The 19,658-nt window shown below is 33.8% G+C and overlaps 1 protein-coding gene across 1 annotated transcript in view; it reads left to right on the top strand.

Annotated features, from left to right (window-relative positions):
• Positions 1-4,532: 4,532 nt before the first annotated feature.
• The window catches only part of LOC117235126 (putative uncharacterized protein DDB_G0271606), a 33,921-nt gene continuing 18,795 nt past the window's right edge, over positions 4,533-19,658 (top strand). The window contains exons 1-2 of the mRNA XM_033496867.1: positions 4,533-4,855; positions 17,204-17,458. Of these exons, the coding sequence (XP_033352758.1) occupies positions 4,736-4,855; positions 17,204-17,458 (375 nt within the window). The 5' untranslated portion in view covers positions 4,533-4,735. The remainder of the gene's footprint in view (positions 4,856-17,203; positions 17,459-19,658) is intronic.

Raw genomic sequence — 19,658 nt, 5'->3', positions numbered from 1 at the left:
TCGATTTTGTTGTTGTATCAATGCAACTTGTTTAATATTAATCTATATTGAATTCAGTGAATATCGATGTTATTAATATCTTTTAGTTGTTCAAGAGAATAACAGAAACACGTACTTAATGGCAACATCGAGCGAAAAGATGATTTTCAACTTAGAATTTTAATCTCTAAGATTAAAATTACGTTTACGTTATAGATGAAATTTCGATAAATGGATAAAGTCAAAGAAACATAATTCAATTATTTATCGTTATCTAATATTGGATGAAAAATAGAGAAATTATCGTTTGCGATAGTTACAAGTAATGTGAATGATAATACATATGAAGATAATTCGTTCAGGCTGAAATTTCACTCCTGATACCTTCGTTGAAATTTATCTTCTATATGTTTCATTGGTGGTCTTTATATAAAAATATTAAGAATATTGTATTATTAGGTTTTAAAACACCAAAGACGTAATTTTTCATGTTAATTATATTAACTACGTCTATTTTCCTGTGTATTGTCTTGACATGTACAGATAATTTTAACGTTAGACGATAATGTAATTTAATATTGCACGTCGTTGGCGTTTATCTCTAACTCGACACACAGACCATAGCAAAATGGTCGTGTAACAGATATAACCGCGTTTGCGTTTCAAATTCATATTACGCGGGTATCAGTCTGGTCTATGTGTACCTTGACTTAAGTACTTAGATATTCTTTACACATTAGTGAGTCTAACAGAGTAAAATTGTTAAAACATTAACATTGAATTTTGGCGTGAATTTTTTCTGTTGAAAGTAGGAAGTAACATCAAATTGACAGGAACATAACAAAGGAAAATATTTGTACTTGCAAGCAATTGATAATATTCCAGTAATGTAAAACGAGTTAGAAGTTAAGAGTCAAAGTAAATAAAAACATCACCAGCCTCAGAATAGTATTTACTCATTGTAAATGTTTTGTATTACCATTGTTTTCGTTATCATCGTTTGTGTATATAACATATTATAGAGACACTAAACTTTTATAGAAATATTAACTCTTCAACAGAACTATAAATTTTACATTTCAAATGTTATAGTACATAAGGCAATTATTAATACTCATTTTCTATAAAACGTTGAAAATATGTATCTGGTATTGGAAATGCAGAAAATCTTGGAGGCTAGAGATCTATTACGAATTCTTCGACATTTTATTATAAAAGGGATAATGTAAATATCATTCCATATCTGATATAATTCAAACAATTACATCTTGTATTAAATCGTCGGAAAAGTTTCTTTCGTTTTATAAGGAAATAATGGATGCACAATATTTTCCGTTTTATATTATTTTATCGAATAACGTATGATCCATTTTGTTCTATCAACATAAGGATCACAACGTTCGACAGATTAGGTTTCATGTTTGTATAAAGATGCATCGTTGTAAAAGACGTATCTGTAAAAGAAAGATACTTTTTGAACAACCTAATACTATGTTCCACTGTTCTATACTAATAATAGAACAAAAATTAGTATAAAAATTTACCAAGTTTGCAAGAGTTGCAAACCAACTAACTTTAGTTCTTTAAGAACCGAAACGTTCATACATAAACCGATCGTAAATCAAGTATCGTAAACACAGAGAGTTGTCAGGAATGAGCTTAGCATTCGTCAGAAAGTATCGGAGCTGTAAAAGATGCTTCTCCGCGCCTAGATACGGCACAGTTAAATTACAAATTCTGAATGAGTCAATGACGTGAAATTTCGAAAGCACTCGGCTGTTGCTCGTCTATTAAATGAATGTCGATAAACAAAAGACTTTCAACGCTTCCTCCTATCATCTCTCCCGATGGCTCTCCATTCTGTTCACTGTCACGCATACGTACCCATCCGACATTTAACGAACACTGTAATATGAACTTCCTCGGTTCTTCTGGCCGGTCACTTCCTGTATACGGGTTACGTCGCTTCTACGATGTATTCACGTTTGTCGTGCCAAGCTTAACCCGAAAAAAATCACTTGTTTATCGATTTTCTTCTTTCTTTTGATCATTTGAGATTTGGATCACGAAGATCTTAATTGGGAAAGACGAGTCGACTCGTCACAGAAATCGCCAATATCTTGATTCTGGGAATTTATTTATTCAGAGATTTCCCGCTTTTATATTGTCGTTTTCCTACTTTTTTACCTTCACTCGTTACGTTCTTTTCTTTTCAAAAGAAATTATATCTTGTTCGTATCTGTAAAATTTATCAATTTTGAAGCTTATCATAGTTACGTTTACAAAGTTCGATTTCGAATATTTTACGATGCTTATATTGTCAAAGTTCATTAATTTGGAATTCGAGGTATTCGTATTTAAGAACTTTTAATAATTTTCAATTTTACGATTACAGAAGCTTTTGAGTAGAGGACGATCCAATCGATATACTTCGGATTCTTTTCAGTTTCAAAGAGACTCGAGCGAAAAGAATGATTCGATATAATTGTAGAGGACAATTAATCGCTTCGTTATTCAAGATTAATTAATTGGTTCTATAATGGAAAAATAAGTGGGAACTGGTACAAGAAAGTCAAATCACTTACAGCTGACGAGCCGCGTAAACTGTGTGAGTTGCTTGTTAACATATTTCTTTTTCGAGAGTGATGGAAAATTGTTATTCATGAATTTAGCGTTTCTTTAAACTCTGCCGCGTCAGCAAGGATATCTTGTTCGTGATTGCCAGGGAAGAAAATGTGAGCTACTGCAAGGTGCACGCGATGCGTTACGATTTGCGAGTCAGTGAATGAACAGCGTTGATTCGAACGTGATTCTTTACATAATTTCTCTCTCTCTCCTTTACGTTAAATAACGATTCAACAGCTGCTGAACGCGATAATTAAACTTAGATGTGCAGAAATATAAAAGTAAGATAGAAATTATTTTACAATAGGAACAGAACCTTTCACTTTATTTTTGACAATGTACGACGATAAACTTCACATTGTTTTAAGTTAACGATATAAAAGATATGTTTCATCTTATTATTATATTATTATTAAATTATTATATATTATTTATTATTATATTTTATTATATATTAGTATTAAAATATTATTTTTGCTGTGGTAAGAGAAAGAAAATAGTTGTATAATTGCTATTACAACTGCGTTAAGATAACAAAGTTTCGTTAAATATCATCAAGTAGTACACATTGTGAGGATTGATGTAACACGTAACACAGATGTTCGTATGTTCTCTTACACTCTGTTTTAGCCATTCATATTTCATGAACAAGCCATATTATACACTTAGTTTAATCGCAATCAGCCACAGAGCATATTATTCTATATCTTACCAAGTAATACGTTTTTTCTTATATGATACATATATTATTTATAAAATAAGGGCTTTTTATTTTATAAATTATTAAATAAACAGGATATATTCCTTCTTTTCACCTTGCGTCTATAATAATAACATTCAAGATTCTACGATCATGTTACTAATTAATTACAATCGCACTTATCATTTTGCGATAAGCGCGTCGTTTATAAATCATCAATCGTCAAACTGCATAAATCAAAAGGTACAAGAAAGTGACGATGCCACAAGCATTGTTTTATAAATTTACATTAGGGTTTACTATTCCTGATTTATGCTACCTTCTTGCGATAAGCGAATCTATGAAATTTGTTTCTCGTGAATTCGACGTTAATCGTCCACTGGTACAGCGAAATTAGGAAATCAGCAAAAAGTCGAGTTAGCCAATTTCGCTTCTGAGGCGTTCAAGTAACAATAAGTATAACGGTAAGACGATATTATTTCTAACAAATGTAATGTATCTGATGTAGTCTACTAGACATTCGCAACATCTGCTCTATGCGCCGCTATCACGCGACCGCGATTTACATCTCGGCAAAGAGAAAATGTTTAATCGCCTTTCCCGAAAACCGGCGGCACCTTTCCAATTACGCTTCTCCTGCCCGGCGAAACAAGCTACCTCGCATGCAGCTCGCACACGCACGCGCGCTAAATAACCATATGTCCTTTAAAAGTCCAACCAGTGAGAGTTCCACATTCAAAAACAGTCCCGTCTCCGTTCCAGGGCTCGTCCGTCAGGTTGATGCAATTTGGCCAAAGCTGGGGAAAAACGGAACACGAGCCAGCCAGTTGAAGGTGGGGGCGGAGGAGTGCAGCAGCAGGTGGAGGGCAGGGGACGAGAAAAACATTGCAAAACTTGGCGTTCGAACGTTGATCCCCACACGGGGATACCAACCTAGCATGATCCATGGTGGGATAGCTTCGGACACGTACGTTACATTCACGCACATACACACCTGATGTTTACGCACATATATGCGGAATATTCACGCATATGCACGCTTGCTCACACTCGCATATGCACACGTATTGATATTTCGGTCTCGCCCACGAACGTACAGGTACACGCTGGAGCTGTTTAGAAAGTCCGACAACGAGAACACGCTGAGGTACACCTTGGTACCAGAAGACATACCCATCGGAAAGGTGTACCAGAAGGTTCAGCAGCTTCAACAGCTGGTGGGGGTAACCCTAAGCTAGCGGTGTCAGACGGTGCTGGCCGCTCACTGCTCGTCGATTCGCCGAGCGATCGACATCGAAGTGTTCTCGTCGATCGAGGAGAAGAGAGAGGATTTTTCGAGATACCACGTACAGCAAGAAAGGTATCGGTCGTAGTCAGAGTCATTTAGTCAATCAGTGCCTTTGGAAGAAGAAGATAAAGGTACCAGGGAAGATGGAAAAGGAACAGCCGGATTCCTTGGCAACTGTTGCCGTCGTCTCGGAGAAGATGCCTCATCCGCCTCATAGCAATTACGCACCCAGCGAGGTGTACTCCACTACCGAACCGCCACCGGTAAGCCTTCAGCTTTCTTTGGATCAAGGGAATTAAGAGAATTCCTCTATTTTCGTGGCAGCTCGCCGAGCGAGACAGCTTCTTTCGTTTTTGGAATAGGAGTAGTAAGACGGTGAATCGAGGTTGTCTGGTCAATGTATTCCATGACTGGTCGAGATTCAGAATTATTTGGAACGCAGGATTCTGTTGTCAATGGTTTCATAAAGTAGCTTTGAGCTGCGATTTTCTAATCGCACTCAATCTCTCAGCATAAAAGACACAGTCTTCCGTTGATTAAAAGTATCGAACTCTGATCTTTTAGTCGCAACGCAGGGCTTGGTTTTGTTTTAATTAAATGTCCTACCATGTATTTCCATATGACTGCGATTATTATAGTAATAGAATCTTCTGTCGATTATGAACAGTGACTTTTGATTTTTCATTTGATCTGATGCAGAGATAGAGTTTGTTTTATTTAAATATTGTATCATAACTTCAAACGACTATTGTTAATAATAGAGCCTTCTACTTTGGAACGGGTGTACCAGGTTGAATTTACAGTTTAAAAACAATTCGACATGGTACGTGACTCCGGAACATGGGATTGTTTGAGCATCGATAGTGATCACGTTGGCAGCAATATTATACACATGCGATAAAGATGATTACTAATTTACATTTATTCAAATAGGAAGACAATTCCTTTTTACGATTCACATCTTTAAATAAATATTTAAAAATTAGTGTTTTTTACGTTACTAGAAATTTATAAAGAGAAGACATTTCGAGTATTTTCAATTTGTAAAAATATGATGAATAAGATGCAAAAAAATTTTAACAAATAAATTATCCAACTGACCGTATAATATAATCGCGTGTAACTAGCAATTTTCATTTCTCTTCTCGTTTGTTTATCATTTTTTTACCACAATACGTGTATCTGTGTTATGCAATGTATATTTCGTTAGTGCTGCTTTATAGATTATATTCTTGGGCAAGACTCGATACGTTTACCGTTATGCTAGCCACAATTAATGAAATAAAGCGAGCTTACGTAAAGATAGAAATAGAATTTCGATGCAATGATGTTTGTACGCTATTTGTTCTCGATCGATTAAACAGGAAGCATAAATGTAGTAATTTCTGATAACAAAATTCCAACGAGCAGATTAGATTTATGAATGCATGTGTTTTGCACGGCGAGGCCAGTACAGGAAAATTGTCACGACGGAGCTGTAAAAATATGCGCAAGGACGTGACCAACGCAAATCTTAGAATAAGATCATAATATTATTTCCGCCTACCGACATAAATACGAAGGTGCTAATTTTTCTGGTAGTTCGGTAATAATCTTTGGTAACTAAAATTACGCTAGAATTAGTGCTGTTTTATTTCAATATTTTATTTTGAATAAAAATCTCTTGATGGTTATATTCAAAATAATTTACAAATACATAATGGTGGATACATCTGATACGTCTCTATCGAAAATAAATGCCCATTTGTTATTAACCCATTGAGAGTTCAATAACGCGATCAAAATTTCAATTGCTGTAAAAAGGATGTATATATTTTTATGTTTGAAATTTCTGCTATACACACAGTAAGAAATTTAAAAATTATATATGTGTATAGTGGCTCGAAAATTTCCTGTAGCTTTTTTCCTTTAGTCGTTAGAGTCTCAGGAAATTGATGCATCACAATAACAAAATTAGGTAGATATCTATGGTATATAAGTAAAATATGTATACAGACTCAACGCGACCGCATGATAAATTGGCCAATGGGTTGATCCACAAACGCAAATGAATTTTCTTCAGGAGCGCAATAATCAGATTACATTATTCCCTTTGAATGAACAATTTTCTTCGTTATAACAAATTTTCATTAATATCGATTAAAATTTCTCTACAGACATAAAATGGGACGTAAAACGAGTACCATATAATTTTAACGTATAAAATTACTTATCTCCACTTTTCTTATAAGCATCTACGTAGGTATCGTTATCTTTTTACAATTATATGATTTATTTTCCTTCAAGTAGAAAAGAAATCCTTTCGCGTTTGCTAAAATAGAATCTGTAGATATTCGTTTGGAAATTACGAAGGGAGTTATGTAACGTAAGAACCAAGTTTCAGTTAAGGTAAAACAATTTACAGTGCGTATGTGGCTGATTATCAGAATTAATTCTGCTTATCTGCCTTTATAAATTACAGGGTAGAGGAGATAGATCGAGACAGATGTTTCGTCATGCAACGGAAACGCTGAATTATACCGCGACTAAAATTCGTTCTGGCTTTGATACATTTTGTATCGAGGACGTTGTTTGGCTGGTATTTTATGAAAGAGCGCGGAAATCCGTACAGTAAGGCACTTCCGTGAAAGTTTCTGGACAAGCTTAATTGCGCGAACCACGCTACCATATATGTACGTTTATTTATTTGCTTGATCGATCAAAAGTCGCCTACGTGAACGGAAGAAGCGACGGCGCAACCTACGGGCAAAGCGATCTTGTCGCGTTTTATACCTGGTAATTTCCGCGAACATGATATTCTATAATTAGATAAGGAATAGTAGACTCGAAACGTGTTTCAATGATTTATTTTTCCACGAAATGAAAAGCACCGGTACGGGTGAAAGAATTTGTCGTTTAATTAATTGCCAACTTTCTCTGTCAATAACCGTTGCAATTGTTAAAAGTGTCGGTGTAAAATGAAAGTCTTCATGAAACGTTGAATGTAGATCCTTTCAAGATTGATTGCTTATTACGCTGTGCAGCTTTGTACTGTATCGTATTCGGTCTTAATTGTTTGGAAATTTTCTTCTATTTGCCAAGAGATTAATTAGAAAATTTAACAAAATTTCTTTTTTCATTTTTTAACGTTGTTGCTGCAATTTGAAAGAAATTTAGTTTATGCAAATGCTAAAATATTTCTCTGTTTCCAAGCTCTAATTTCGAGTATTTTTAACGTAGTTGAGAAATTAAATAAAGGCTAGGAAATAATATGGGATTAAAGATAATGAAGGAAAGGCAATTTGTCGTTTAATTATCTGCTTGAAAATACAGTTGCAGTAGGAAATCCCAGAGAAATGGATGATACTTAGGGGACGTAAATGACAGTGCTCATAATTCATGTTTACCGTGGCAGTATGTGACAGTATGTTCGTGTGTGCATCCGTTCGAAGTAAATAAATGCACTGTCATAGGCGAGTAATTTCTCAATGAGAGTTCGAGAAAACAGTTAGCTCACATTGCAGAAAAGAAGAATGGAAACTACCGTGAGAACCTTCTTTAAATTCAGTCCATGAATTAGAAATAAAATATTTGATTTGATAATCATAGAATAGAATTACAACTGTATTTTCTATTCAGTTACATCTCCCGCAGTTAAACATCGTTTGCCTTAGTTTAAAAAAATGCCATAATCTTTAATGCAATAAATCATCTGGATTGGTTTTTCGATTTTTTCGAAACATGGAAATTCTATCTCTGGCTAATTGAACTTTCATGTTTCATTCGCGTGACGCGATACGTTTTGAAAAATCATGCACGACGTGGTTTCATTTTCAACGTCGGCCACGCTTTTTTTTCATTCGTTTATTTCGTTAAAACCGGAAACTTTCTACCACCGGTGAACGCAACCATTCGCCACTATTAGAAACTTCCATGGCTACTGTTGAATTGCCTTTTGTTTCTAGATTCTCAAAGCTTTAATGTAGAGTCCAAATTTTCCATTGCGGGAAACACGTATTCGCCATGACGTCAATGTTTGTTTCAATTTGGTTACATAAAGAATTTTTGTCCTTGAAACGTTAAAACAAAAACACGATTTCACTTGTCCACGACCAAAAGTAATATTTCACATTCTTATCTGCAAGACACTTTTACGTAGTTTATTTTACACATCTTTTTATTACGCATATTCTTATTATCTTGTTACAAAATACAATGACTCTTACATAAAACTTCTTCGTCTTCGAGGAAAGTTTCGCGTAGTTTATTTTATCTATCTTTTTTATTCTTGATAAAATTCTACGTATATCTTTTATATGTCAAAAAATATTTTTATGTGTCAAAAAGTTACAAAAAGATAAAATGACTGAGACATAAAATATATTGAAAAGAAAAGAAATAGTTGAAATAATCATCGTAAACTTTCGTGATCAACTCCTCTATAATCTCTTGCTTTAATGCTTTAAAGTAACGTTTCTTCGTGCCTCTATCAGTAATTTATATAATTACAAAATTTGAAAACGGTATTTGATCGACAACGACGTACCAACCAGTACCAACTGCACCGTCCTCATCGCGAGGCAAATACCGGCCATTGAAAACATTTGTAAGACTGACAGATTTCACCTGCAGCGATTTAAACTGCGTTTCTTTTTCAATCGAAGCGTGACTAGAATCGTACTATTCGGGTTGTACGGAATTCACAAGTATCGAATTTACATATCGCCTATGGAGGCAAGCACCGTTGGCATCGCGACAATTATGTTTTCCAAGAAATTACTACGATTATAGAATCGATGAAAATTGTATGCTCCGTGGTTTACTTGCAAATTTATCGAATAGAATTTTCGTAGACGTTAAATCGCTTAAATTGTAGATTTCCTCATAAATACGATTTATTCAACTTCGACAAAGTGGTTCAGGATTTGCTTACGTTCGTCTCTTCTATCTCTTCCTCTTTGTAATTTAAATCGAAGTTTGTATTTGTAATAGAATAGCTGAATATATAATTTCATTAATTTTAATAATACAGCTAAAATAAGATAACATAGATACCAATAATTAATAGAATTAAACTAGATTTATATTCGTGATATGCGATTATGGATATTACGAATTTATATAATTTATAATTATTTATATTCATATATTTAGATATATGCGTCTTGAATATTATTTGATTCAAATACCAAAGAGATTCGTTTTTCAGTTTGTAAAGAATTCAATCTTGAACGACGGTGCAATACGCATATCGAGTGAGCTTGGAGACTTTAATGCTTGGTTTGGAGTCACCTGCGGGATAAAGTTGGGAGCACACGACGCGTAGATAGTAATCATTTCATAATATGACCATCCTGCTATTATTTGAGTAGCAAGTAATTGAAACTTGAATTTCCTGCGATATTACGTAACATGATCCTTTACGATATGCGTATACCTTCTCCTTCAGCAGCGGTTTTTTTCTAGAAATTGTGCGCTATTACTCAACGAATATCCATTTGCAACATTTCTTACATACGAAATAGGCTACACTTTAGAGTTTTCAATTTAATAATTTCACGTTGCTTTACACGAGTTCTATAATTTAGAATTCTCATTACGTTATACTTTCTAAAATATATTTTCTATTCAAATATGTGGAATGGAAATTTTTATCCCGACGAAAAAGGAATCGTTTGTAAAATATTCTAAAACGATGGCTTAGCCCGTTTGCTTTTAGCTTCGCGCGTTTACACGACTTAGCATGAGCAATATGTCTCTTACATAAGTTAAAATATATACGTACATATTTCAATACCGTGTTCGCGGAAGAACCGAAGTTATTTCCAACATTCTTCCGTGATCGTTAATTAGCTTTGGAAGTTTCTTGAAACAGGATTATACATACATATACATATATCTCTTTATTTGTCAACATATATTTATATTTTCGTAACGTTTTAAATTGTGTAAATACGTTTTAAATTTCTCTAATAATCTATTTATTAAATCTACTTTAAAGTTTTATAAGAAAAAATAGATTAATAGATTTTTATCATATTTAACGATGCTGAAAATAATTACACTAATTGTCACAGAATTTCCAAGCGTACATCAGGTTTGTCCATATCGAGACATGAAATGTTTGGATGGCGGAAGAGGGACAGGCGTTTCTAATACTCTTCCTACATTTTAATTAGACACAACAGCTATCTTTACGTGCTAAAAATGAAGTCCCGTACATCTAGGCGTAACTGAGTCACTCGACATGGCTTTTTGAACTTTAATCCTTTAATTTACTCGCGTTCATTTCTACAAAACGTTTTACCTGTTTTTTATACCTTTCAATTTCAACGAATAATCGCGAATATACGTGACAGCCTTGCAAATCAAACAGTACAGCAAATCTTAGAATCGAATCGTTTGAAGCTTAAAAATATACTTGTGTATAAATATTTATTATTGAATGTCAGTTTATTAATATCGTAGATTAATTATTTAGTGGAAAATTGCAATGCTACATTTACATATAAAAGACTCTTAGATATTCAAGTAGACGAATAAAGAGATATGTTAAAAAGCTAATTTGTTTTTCGTTTTCCCAAGTATGGTGCGTCATTATCATGCCGTTTAAAAGCATTTGGTAGGCGTATGTACACTATGGACCAAAAATCTGCCATCCTCTGCTCTTTCATGCTTCACGAAATAGCGTTAAATAAAGAAAGAATTGTCCGATTAATTTTTACATTTCACGTAGACGTTAAAATACCCTTTTCATAAAACGAATAAATAAAACAAGCGAATGTACTGTTTCCAAGAAAACATAGAAAAATATTCATCATGCGCGAAAAATCCAAAATTTGTCAATAATTTTACCTGTCGATGAAAATAATAATTTTTAATAGTACTTTAATCAATTAAATAAAACGAATAATTGTACCTGTTAGTGAAAACAATAACGTTTGCTGATTCTGTAAACCATTGAATATGCTTTCTATTTGTGTATATTCGATGGATAGATGGGTAAGTTCGATGATGTTGCTAGTAGATGCGAGTGATCCAAGACTTTTGATCAATAGTGTATACCGGTAAAGGGAAGAATGAGTCAGAGCACACGTCGAAGAGGACACGTTTAAAAATTTTGTCACGCGACATATACATCCATCCATACATACATACATATAATAATCCTTTAGTTTCTCGAGTGCCTGGCAACAGTGCCTGTTTACTTTTGTCTGGCAGATCGAGCAGCATAAAGGCAGCCTCGGATGGCCTACTATCTCCTCGAGGCCTCTCACCTTAGAGTCGTCCATCCACATCGAGGTCATTACGAATACGTACAAGTACAGTCTGTGTCACAAGCGTTTGCCCTTTTCAATTAATTTACCAATTAAAGCGGTAAGACGCAATCGCGGGCTAGGCGCCTGAAACCGACTTTTCTTTCCATGGGAAAATGTTAAATCCGTTTCTCATAAATCCGACCCATAAGCTAGTTTCCTTACTTTTTTTAAACATTTACCTCTTGATCACGTGAGAAGTTGTGTTCGACGTTGATCCAACTGCATACTATGTCGTTCTTCCAGACTATCCGCCGACGATTTTCATATTTTTCTGCATATACTCGCGGACGAAATTTGTATCCTGTATGGGTTTGTTATTAGAAGAAAATAACAAAATAAATGGAGAGCGAGGAAATGTTTTCGTTTAATGACTTGGAACTTACAAACTGCGTGGCCTGGTAAAGTTAACAGGACACGCGAAACGCTCGCTAAAAATCGAAGTTGCCCGCGGATGGAAAGTTAATCCTGAAAGAAGTTGTTTCCAGCGTTATACAGGGTGAGACTGTAATCGTAGAACAAGTGGATAGGGACTGATTCTACGTGAAAAAATGAGACAAAATTTTGTCATAACGTTGTTTCGTAAGACGCTTCATTTTCAAGGAAAATAAATTCGAAAATGTATCATACGCACACGCGTACACACTATTTCGTTTTCAATTAAACGTATTTTCGACTTATTTTTGCACGTAGAATCATCCCTTGCCTGTGGTTGTGCTACGATTGCCGTCCCACCCTGTATAGTCGATTACCATATTGGACTTTTGCTCTTAGCAACTTTTTTGTCAATCTCTTCTTTTTTTTTTAATATCGCATGGATCTGCACCGAGTTCCATCACTCGATTGGACTAGAAGTAACATAAATGAAGGCACTGAAACGCGATAGTTCGTGGTTAATCGGTATACTGTGTAAATTTCTTCGCGTGTTGATGTACGATGTGCACAGCGATTTATCTTTACGGTAACTGGTACGTCGTTTGATCGTTAACCGCACGAGATTCTTCCTGATTATTATTCATGTAGTACAGCTGATGTCGAAATGATGATGAGAACCGGCGTACAGGTAAAAGTATCTTTCGAACCTGTTGAACGTTATGCTATATTTTTCAATGTACGGATACTTGAGAGCTAAATACATATTTTGTTAATTGGAGGATTGACGATAATAGTGGCGTAAAGCAAAATGTTGAGAATGTGACTTAATTGAATGTTCTTTTCAGTTCTTACAAGACTTTATTCCTTATTCTTTTAGTTTCATAATTAACACAAGTTATAGGATAGATCGTAGATATTTATGCAAATTTATATTTTTACCAACACAATGAAACGATTCGAAGTTAGAAAGTTAGAAATCCGTTTCCTCCATTAAACTTTTTAAGTGGCGTACTCTGGATATTTTACATGTATTTGCAAATTATTCAATTTTTGTTTTAAACTTTCTATCTAATTTAATTAATTTCTATCTAATTCTGTCTAATACATAGAATGCACGAATATGGCTCAGTTATAACTTCGTTTCTCGTAAGAATATATTTGCGTAATCTAAGGAAAAGCACGTTTAATTTTGTTGGAAAAATAAGTTGTACAATAATATTTTCAATTTATATTCACTGGAGGAATTTATATCCTCAGTTTGTCGATTATTCATGCAGTCTACCGGAACCGTATCTTCCTTCACCAATCACGCGATTACTCTGCCAGATTACATGCTTGTTTTACTTGTCAGGATAATAAGCACAGAGCGCGACATTGAACTAATCTCTAAGTATATGAAATTACTATCAATTAATTATCGAAGTCAATGTTACTTGCTATAATTATCGTCAAAACAGTACGAATAATATGTAAGACTATCAATTAGACTATCTGTATAATACATGGAACGACAAAGGATCTGAGACGAGAGGATCTGAAAGGAGATCAGAGACGTATTCGTATAGAGTGACAGATTTTTCTAATTTTCAAGGTTCTCAAGCAGCTGAACGAGTCCAAGGCGTAAAATAATAGTGTCACGATACAGTTATTGAACAGCAAGCCTTACTTTATCGGACGTATTTCCTTCTTGTGACTAGCGACTGTCTGGGCATCTCGTGCTATCCACTCATCTTCACATTGGTTTAAACGATTTTATACGGATAGTTGATATGGAGTCAATTACGGTATTGTTGGCATAATTTTCATGCTCGGCTGCTGAATAAAACGGGAAATCTAAGAATCTTTCCTAGATTCATCGTTAACAGATGCTAATCGAAGTGTATTATTTGATCACAGGGTGAAAAGTGGAATTTATTAGAATTCTATGAGGAACATGATTTTCTCAGTATTTTATATAATTGATATATTGTATATTACGTTAGGTATAAATAATTATTTGTGATTAGTCAGTTATATGTTTTATCTCATTTTTCACAATAGTTCATCGCTCTTATAAACAATAAGTTTTTACAATAGTTCCCCTCTTATAAAACTCCAATTGCGAACAGCTCCATTGTTTTTAATTCCGCATTACTTATAAGAGAATGTAATCAGTGGTAGGATAAAAACCTCGTGTCCATCATTCGTTATAATCGTTTGCCATCTTTCAGTGCTAAGTTTCCTATTCTCCTTTTACGAAACTCCAATTATGAAGAGCTCCATTGTGCTAAACTTAGTACTACATATGGAATAATCTAATGGGAAATGTAAATTCCACGCTCGTTTGAATTTCATAGTTCGTTGGAAATTTTTGGCGATAAGTAATAATCAAGTTTATTATTTTAAAATTCACGACGACGCATTAATTGTTGACTAACATTGAATACATCGAAGTTTCCTTTTTTTTCCGGGATTCGTCATAGATATACACTTTCTATACCTTACAAACAATCGCTGAAAATTTACTATTATTTTAAACAAAATACAAAACAAAACGGTTAACGTGGTCGATGGTTAAAAATTTGCCTAAATTATATAGCGTTGTTAATGAAGATTATAATTCGAGTCCATTGTCTAATAGATGAAAATGAACCAACTTGTGGCGTTAATAATTATTATAATTATCATAAATTTTTCAACATGTAAATTGTAAATTATTGCAAAATTTATCAGCGTAAAGTTTGTAGAGTTCTGAAAGGATTGTATGAATGGCGATGTATGTTTTACCATGGTGGAGGGACGCGTGTTAGGAAAACGATGTGATTCTCCAATTCCATTTTTCACTTTTTCCCGCGATTAGCTTCGTTCTATGAAGTGGGAATGCTGCTAAACCACGGGAAAGGAGAGCGTGAAACGACAAAAGACCTCGACTCGGTTGGCTAGCCAGCATGAAGTTACATACACACATTCATGCGATTGCACTCTGCGTGTACACATTTTGCATTGACTACATTATCCTGTAATGAACCTTGCACATGTTTAGCAACTGCATGCATCTGTCGTGTTTGCTGAAACGCGCGGCGTTTACTGCGAATTCACGTTACTCTTCGAACGGAAAGATCAATAAGCGTTACTTAGAATCTCCATTTCAAAAGTTGTTAATTTAAACTCTACTTTTTCGCGATTGTCTCTTAAGAATGGAATTTGAATCGTTCATTTAGCAGAATATAATGCTGCGAGGGGAAAGGAAGGAGGTTTGACTAAACAAAAGATTCGATTCGTTTTTAAAGCGATAATCAATCTTAACACGAAGACGGTTAAACAAAAGTGAAAAAATAAAATTGCTATAGGTAAATCGTGTTAGAGTTCGGCGCTTAAAAGAGGTAAATTTAACTCGACGATTTGCAATTGAAAACAAAACGTTTCGTTTAATCGAGTAATGAAGGATTGTCGGTCGTTAAAATTAATTTCTAATCGCAATTCCGTTGCCTCTGATGTAATTTATTACGTCAACCAGACACGCAAATAATCAGCGAAATGAAAAGCGAGCAACATACCTATATTTACACTCGGTAACAGTGTTTGGATGTAAATTATCTCATTTACATCATTTGCTACGTCTTCGTTATTGTACTGGTTATTAAAAAACAGAGCGATAAAACGAGTAACGATGTCAAACGTAAACTGAGCTTCATAATAGAAATCATTTCATCTATTTATTTGGACAATTCTATAAATTATTGATACGCTCGATCTTCGAAGATTGATTTAATTTCTAATGAAATTTAAAATGTTTGAAAGAGTAAAAAAGATAGATAAATATATACAATTCGAACTATCACGTAAATAACATACATTATATTTTTATAGGAAAATATGTTACAAGTTGTTTCAAATAAGTACAAATAGGAAATAATGTAGGAAATAATTTCGAAATAAAAAATTGATAAAAGTACGTTAGAGAATGTTCGAAGGATTAAAAATGGATAGGTATGGAGCGATTAAAAAAACCTTGATGAGATTGTAATTAGATTTATGGTACCGGCTTATTTCAATGTAGTGAGATCATCACGGAAGTCAAGTTTAGCTACATATTCCTTTCTTCGTCTACGGCGATCGAACGTAATACGCGCGATATAATCACAGAAGTGTATAAGCATGTTTGATTAACATAAAATAGAAACGGCGAGAATAGCGATGGAAAATCTCGAGTAATTAGATTCTGATTGCAAGAGGTACACTTGTTCCGGTGCTTATTGAATCAAACTACTTCGCGCCGAACCTGTTACCCGGATACATTTGTCTCTATTTCGTAATTAAACCCGGAGTAACAATAATAAATGCAAGCTAACGACGAAGTATTATTTTATAAATTCATATGATATTATTCTGTGACGCTATATTTCACACTGATAAATTTTTGTTTCTGTAAAAGTTACGTTATTGTATTAATTCTTAATTTGATAATATGAGAAGGAGATTTCGCGTTTTAATATTTAAAAAAGCACGAATTTTGTTTATGCGTGTTGTACAGAGTTTTGTATTCTTAATACTTTACATTTGTGTAGACTGTTTACATTTCACGGATTAATAAATGTTATTTTAATGTTATTTTTCTTCAGATTGTTTTATATACAATAATACTTCATGAAAATGAATACAGAAACAATTAACGATATAGAGAAAATATAGTCGAAAGTTTAGGATATGATTTTTCATCTGAAGCTTTGTTTTTAACAGAAACTTCCTCGAAGAAGCGTGCAATTAATTTTTGACTAAACACATCTAAACTCGATTTTCTGAAAAATGAAGCCTCGAAGAACAAAATTTTACCTCTTATACCTAAGTTGTTTCCAAATGTAGACTAACATCTTGCTCGTGTCTTGCTATTCTCTGTATAATAATGTTATAAAATAGTTTATATTTTTGGTTTCGTTAACATTTTGATTCACTTATTCACAGGCATACATGAGGCCAAAGAGTACAGCGGTTCAAATTACAAGAATCGCGGCTGTCACCTTGGTGACGATGTCCGTGATCCTTGGAAGCTTCATCCTCGCAGCATCCTGGGTCCAAGCTCGAGCATCCTGCACTCCTGAATCGATTGCTGCGATGCAAGCTGAACTTAGGTTGCAGCAACAGCAACAACAACCATCATCCATTACATACCAACAAGGTGAATTCTTGAAACATCTGCAACCAGAGGCTCTCGTTCAGGTAAGTGATCATAATGAAATAAAAATTCTGCAGGAATTTACATGCATATAAAATTTCGAATTAAAGATTTTATCTTATTTAATTTTCTTGTAAAATATCGACCTCCATTTATAAGAATAACCATAGTTTATTTATATTTTGAAGGAGTTATATTGCGCGATATTCTACAATTCTTGTATACACAACTGTTTCATATCTAAAAAATATTTCATTCGAATGAATTTATTGTGCATTATGCTTTTGTTCCAATAAGAAATGTTATTCTAACTCGTTCTTTGGAAAGATACCAGGTAATTCATTATACAAATTGTCAATAACTCCGATACGATAACTCGTTTATCAACGAGTTCCTTATTTTTTAAGACATCACTTTTCTCATGTTTGTGACAGAAATATATTATATTATGCTCGTGTTCGTATGAATCAAAACCAATTTTCTTGAAGATGTTTTGCCTTATGACGAAGAAACGTGTGAGTTAACAGGTTTGGATTTCAGGAGAAAGCAACATACCATTATACGTAGGTATATGAAAATTGTATCCGATATAAGATAGTATGATCTTTACAAAAGTATGAGATTAAATAAATAGAATGGAAAGCATGCAGAAGAAAAGGGAGAAAGAAAGCTAGTCACTAAATGCAGTTCTAGCAACATGGATGCATTACTGAAAGACTTCGATTTGTACTTTCAAGTAGGCAAAGTAGTTGTTTTGCTCGTTTATAATACATGCACGAGTTTAAGAAGGCTTGTCCCGTGTAAAATTTCTATACAAAGAGTTAGCCTGCTACCAATGTATCGTATTTCATTCGTTCAACGCGGTGCCAGCTTTCGAGATTTCTAAATTTTCACCTCGATTTTAACCGATTGTAAAAGATCAACCGGCTGATCGATCAGTTCTCAACGATCCTTTCCAGTCGAATGGAGCTGTTTGAGTTTATGATGGAAAGTGAGGAAGGGAAACGCCGCGAGAACGGCGATAATATGATTAACGCTGACATGCTGAACAAAGAATTCAATTTGCTTCGCACAGCAAAAAGATTGAAATATACGAACGCTGGGAACTCGAACAAGTTTTAAATTTCCGATCAAACAATAGCTAAATATCGAAGCTCAGCGCTGTCTTGCACGATTAAATTAATATTGGCGATGGAAATTTTTGGAATCACAAGTTGCAAGTTGTCAATGTTAATAAATACAATCCATATAACAATCACAAGTTTGGTAATAAAAAACTGGATTTTTGCAAAAGATGTTTGCAAATTACGTGTCGTCTGATTATCGGATTTGACGAAAGATTATAAAATTATTATAAAATTATAAAAAAAGAGAATTCCGTGTATCTTGCGACTTGTTAAGTTATTAATATTATCAATGGATTATTGAGTATAAAAAGGAAAAGAAATCAAGAAATCCATTTTTGTTGAGAATTCGATGCTTAAAACGAATTAATCAAATTTTTCATTTAAAACATTCAAAACATACTTTTTTAAATAGGAACAACGTGTTGATTAAGGATATGAGGCTTTAAAAAATTTATGGACTTTGACTGTCTATACGTCTCTGGCAAATTTGAATATGACAAAATCTACAAAATGCACATAATTTGAAAAAATATACAGGTTATCCAAACTAAAATATTGTAGAGAACGAGGTAATCCTGTATTTAGGTCCTATGAATAATTTTAGTCACGTTCGTAAAAATATGAATCTGCATAAATATTCACAGTTGTGTGCAATACATGTACGAAGTTTCGTAAAATGTCAAGAGACAGTCAATGTTCAACGATTAATGTGACGATCAGTGTTTGAAACGTTCAAGAGGTTGGTAAAAGTACGTATTCGATCCCGAGATTAAATAAAAATATGGGATTGTTTAATAATAATAAAATAAGTTAGGATAAAAATTGCTTTCCTATAAAACACGAAAAAATATCACTTCGTGCAAGTGTTGCGTAACTTTACTTTCTTGCGTATTATTATAATGTTAGAAATTCAAATGGATTCTTTAATGATTATCTAATTTGCTTCGTATATATGTTACTTTTATATAAATTTAATGTAACTCGCTGTTCTAGTTCCATAATTTCAAAAATATCTTTTCAAAGCAATAGATTTCTGAATTTAATAACAGCTACCCCTTCAATGAGTATTAGCATTACGCTTGAATAATCGTGCATCTGCAAGAGATGCAAAAGCCAA

This window comes from Bombus vosnesenskii, unplaced genomic scaffold (genome assembly GCF_011952255.1).
Source record: "Bombus vosnesenskii isolate JDL3184/JDL3185 unplaced genomic scaffold, Bvos_JDL3184-5_v1.1 scf7180000013314, whole genome shotgun sequence".
In the NCBI taxonomy this organism is placed as follows: domain Eukaryota; kingdom Metazoa; phylum Arthropoda; class Insecta; order Hymenoptera; family Apidae; genus Bombus; species Bombus vosnesenskii.
This window is presented reverse-complemented; position numbering and strand designations above follow the sequence as displayed.